General features: G+C 45.0%; 1 protein-coding gene across 2 annotated transcripts in view; it reads left to right on the top strand.

Moving 5' to 3' along the window:
* The window catches only part of PAK1 (p21 (RAC1) activated kinase 1), a 123,550-nt gene that overhangs the window by 81,296 nt on the left and 37,305 nt on the right, over positions 1-4,949 (top strand). For both annotated transcript variants that reach the window (XM_006149976.2, XM_006149975.3), the window contains exon 6: positions 2,555-2,671. In XM_006149976.2, the coding sequence (XP_006150038.1) occupies positions 2,555-2,671 (117 nt within the window). The remainder of the gene's footprint in view (positions 1-2,554; positions 2,672-4,949) is intronic.

The raw sequence follows: 4,949 nt of genomic DNA, 5'->3' as shown, positions 1-4,949 counted from the left end.
GGGGGGGGGGCGGTTGCGGAGAGGAAGTGAGAAAGCAAGCCACCAGGTCCAGGACTCAAACCACGGTCAGCCATGTGGGAGTCCAGCGCCCTATCATGTCACCTACTGGCCCCAGGTCTTTGTTCTTGATCTCAATATTTAGTGATGACTCAGAGCATATTAGACAAGGGTTTATAATACAGTACCAAGTAAACACAGGTCAGATACCAGGCAGAGGAAAGGACAGTATTTTCTTGTCCTAGGGACAGCATAAACAAAAGCCAGGTTGTGAGGGTCCATTATATCAAGCAGGCAACTTGGACTTTGTACTGTAGCCGAGGAAGTTTTGTTTGTTTTTAGTTTTTGCTATAGGGCATATGTTCTTGCCAGAGAGAGACAGAGACAGAGACAGAGAGAAGAGGAAAAGAGAAGGGGAAGGTGAGGGGAATAGCCATGCCTTAGTCCCTTCTCCTCCAGTCTCCTTTCTGGATTTTGGGCATACATGCATACGAGTCTGGCATGATTTTCAAGCTACCGGCTCAGGGGCTCAAACCATGGACTTGGTCATGTAGGATCCTGTGCCTTAACCTCCACGCCACCTGATGGCCTAGGAATTTTCTATTTTAAATAGAAAATTGATTGTACATTTTATTTTAAACTAACAGAAAGATTCCTCTGGAAATTGAATCTGGGGAGTGGACTGAATTCATGCGCCCATCTCTTGCTATCCCTAATTTCATACTTTCAGAAAAGATATTAAAAAAAAGAAAAACAGCACTTCAAAACAAAAAACATTACATAAAGCAGTTATTATGAGGAATTCGTGGGAGACAGAATGGCCAAAATCCTGACAGGATGGAGAAGCAGGGAAAATTGTAGTGTGCTTATGCCCCACTCGGGTGCTTTCTTCCTCTCCCTCTTTTTTTCTCTGTCTCTCTCTGGCAAGAGCCCAGATGGTGGGTCACTGGCGAACAGAGGGCTGCATAGACAGAGCTTCCTCCATCATTGTCACTTCCTCAGTTGTTGAGTGTTCTGCCATTTAGCTGTTTTATTACACTTTGTCCTGTTTTTGGACAAGGCATACTTATTTAACTATTTTGTATTGAGCCCTTCTTTTATTTATTTATTTTTAAGAATTATTTATCTACTTTATTTGTTGTTATTATTTATTTTTTTATTTTTACCAGAGAAAGAGAGAGAGAAAGGGAAAGTGAGAAAGCAAGCTACTAGATCCGGGACTCAAACCACAGTCAGCCATGTGGGAGTCCAGCGCCCCAACCACCATGCCACCTGCTAACCCCTGTATTGAGCCCTTCTTTTTTTTTTTCTTAAGAGAGATTTTTTGCTACAAGGGCGCATATACTCACCAGAGAGACACAGACAGACAGAAAGTGAGAAATCACCCTGGGGGCAGGCGGGGGAATGGCCACACAATCCTTTCTTCTCTTTTCTCATTTTGGGATGTTGGGCATGCATGCACATGCACTCGGCATGAGTTTTAAGCTGCAGGGTCTGGGACTCGAACCATGGTCGACTATGTGGGAGTCCAGTAACATAGCCATTACGCCATCTGCTGGTCCATGTATTGAACCCCTCTAATCATCTAGCCAGTCATTATCACTATTGTCATAGCTGATATTTGAATGTTTTAAAAATAAATTTTACATGGATTATCATATTTAACCTCATAATAACACTGAAGTAAGTAGTCTTGCTGGCTTCATTTTACAGATGAGGAAACTAGAGAATTTAATAGCTTGCCCAGAACTCATTGTTTGTATGTGTTAGAAATTTGCTTTGAATCCAAGCTGGTTAATTCCAGAATATCAACTTTTAACTATTATTCCATATGCCTGATAAAGTGGATCATTCTAAATAAAATCTGAATAACTGGACAGAATTATAAAATAGTCAGCAATATTATCTCCGCACTCCTAACGAAGAGGGGAAAGAAAATGAGGACAGACAGACCAAAAACTGACATTAGTGGAAAAATATATGAATTATATTCCAGCAGAAGATGTTTGAGGCCTGTTACCAGGAGAACATTTGGGAAGTTGCAGGAAGAAAGAACTTACCAAGTTAGTATGACAAAGTAGTTTCCACTCTCTCTGTTTCTCGTGGTCGTCTGGTAGCACGCCTAGAGTGTACTGCTAGGGAAGGAAAGCCAGGAGTGAGAATGACAGCATAAAGGAACCAGATCCCACATGGCAGACTGAGGTTTGAATCCTGGCCCCAGTGGCTTGAATAAACACGCCGGAAATGTGTTGTGTGCATGGGTGTCCCAAATCCCAACAGGATGGAGAAACGGAGAAGGGATTGAGACATGACCATGCCTCCTTGTGTGGGGGCGTGCTTGCTCCCTCCCCCACCTCTCTCTCTCACTCTGGCTAGTGCAAGTATCCTCTGACAACTTACCAAAAACCAAAACAAGGAGAGAGAGGCCAATTGAGTTTCCGAGACTGGCTACATAGAAGTAGATAGTTTGGCAGCTCCTGTGGGTCTCCGCTGGTCTCTTCTGGAGGACTGGCAGTCCTGATGGCTGGACCAGTGGTTCTGGCTGTTCTCCCTGCAGAACGTGAAGGCTGTGTCTGAGACCCCCGCGGTGCCGCCAGTTTCAGAAGATGAAGATGATGACGACGACGCTGCCCCACCGCCCGTGATTGCTCCGCGCCCCGAGCACACAAAGTCTGTGAGTCTTCGGGGACCCTGGACACCTTTGGACTTGCTAGAGTGATGGGGCAGGCGGGAGCGAGGCCTTTGGCACTGAAGTTTAAGATTCTGGTCAGGGTCCTTAGACTTTTGACATCGACAAACCACCTTGACTGAAGGTAGTTTTTGTATAATTAAGGAAGAAATGGTGTGTTTATCTTCATTGGTTTGTGGCTGGCCCCAAAGCTTTTCAAGTAATTGGGGCCAGCCCTGGTTCACTTAGCCTGGTCTTCACAGGCAGGACAGGAGGATATAAAGAATTGATGTCTTGTAGTTCAGGACCAACATTAATTATTCCACTCTCTTGAGAAACAACAAATCATTCTGCTACACATATTTTCTTCTCTGTGAAACATCCAGCAGTGAGCCTCTTAGAGCATCATTGATGATACTGGAAGACCCAGGAGAATTTATAAATACATTACTGCTATTAATATGCCGACATTGGGAGTACTTTTTTTTTTTTTTTTAAGAGAGGTTTTTGCTATAGGGTGCGTGCACTTTCCAGAAAGACAGAGAGAGACAGAGAGACAGAAAGCGAGAAATCACTCCCCAGGGGGGATGGCCACGCCTCAATCCCTTCTCCTCCATTCTCCTCTTGGGATCTTGGGCACACACACACATGCACCTGGTGTGAGTTTACACCACCAGGTCTGGGACTTGAACTGCAGTCGACTACATGGGAGTCCAGTGACATAGCCATTACGCTAACTGCTGGTCCCATCAGGAATACATTTTCATGCCAGGTGTTGGCAGTAATTTCTACTGAACTTCCTCTGAGGTTCCTGCATCTCAGAATGGCCGTGGTCCCTTCTGTCTCACTTTGCACAGTGGAGGCCGCGTGTCCTTTCCTTGACTCGCATCACTGAGCGCCGACTCCATCAGATGCTACCCTGCTAGTGTTTTTGTTTGGTCTTTTTATTATGTGGAAAGCTCCAAACCAGAAAAGCATCTAGAACTTAAACTCTGTGATTTTTTTTTTTTTTAAAAAGGAAAATCTGACTCTGGCAAAGAGCACTTAGAGAAGTGTTCGAGCAGAAGTTGGGATGTGGTGTGGAGTAAGTTCAGGGGGGTTAGATGGCCTCTCAGGGTGAGAGCTGAGAAACAGACCATGCAGTCATCTTTTCTGTAGGTCGCAGTCACCATAAGGAAAAATGGCTCCAAAATGAAAGAGCAGTCAGAATGTCTCATGTGAGGGTGGCCAGAAGGGTTTGCGGGCATGTTCCTTAAAGCGTTTTTCCCTTTCCCTAAATCACAAGTCCTCAGAAGTCGAGGGGATCCATGTATGTTATTCTCAGACATTCTTATGTTTAGCATAGTTCTTGCTTTGTACCAGATGGCAGTGAAATATCGAATGGATTAATGGACTGATACATTTTTATCTTCATAGCATTCTTTCTAAAAAGGTATTGTTAATCCCTAATTTACCCAAGCATCAGCTGAGATTTGGAGAGGTTAAATTTATGTACCCAGAATCTCTTAGTAAGCAGAAGAGCCAGGATTTGAAAGCAGGTGATTTAGACCCCCGTCTGGGTTGCTTTCCACCCTAGCACAGTGGCATTTTTGCATGGGCAGACCTGTGCTGGGAGCCAGAGAAGGAGACTATTATAGAAGAAGGAGGCCGGATTTCTTTCCTCAAGGAGCCATATCAGGAGAAGCAGAGGAGGAGGAGGCATGAAAGTGTAGATTTAGGTGCTTGGAATCTCGTTTGTCTACAGACATGAGAATCGAAAAGTGAGAAACCCTGATGCCAGAGCAGGCCAGAGAGAAACCATGGTCTCCGATCTCAGGGTCTTCATTTATTGCTGTCCCCGCCACATGGAAAGGTCTCTTCCATCCTCTCCTATTAAAAGCCTGTCTATTCTTGGGAACCAGCAGTTAGCGTAATGGCTATGTCACTGGACGGGATCCCACGTAGTCGACTGCGGTTCGCGTCCTGGACCCGGTGGCTTAAAACTCACACCGGGCGCGTGTGCGTGCGTGCCCAAGATCCCGAGAGGAAAATGGAGGAGAAGGGATTGCGGCGTGACCATCCCCCCTGGGGGGTGATTTCTCGCTTTCTGTCTCTCTGTCTCTCTCTGTCTGTCTGGTGAACGCACACGCTCTATAGTGAAAGCCTCTCCAAAAAAAAAAAAGCCTGTCTATTCTTCAGGATCCAGCCAAAGGATCCGCATGTTTATTCATCAGTTTCATAAAAAATGTACCCAAGTGCTTGCTTTTTTTTTTTTTTTTGAGAGGTTTTTTCACTATAGGGTGCG

The sequence above is a fragment of the Tupaia chinensis genome, unplaced genomic scaffold (genome assembly GCF_000334495.1).
Source record: "Tupaia chinensis unplaced genomic scaffold, TupChi_1.0 Scaffold000274_1, whole genome shotgun sequence".
NCBI classification, from domain to species: Eukaryota; Metazoa; Chordata; class Mammalia; order Scandentia; family Tupaiidae; genus Tupaia; species Tupaia belangeri.
Note: the sequence above shows the minus strand (reverse complement) of the source record. Positions and strands in the feature narration are given on the sequence as shown.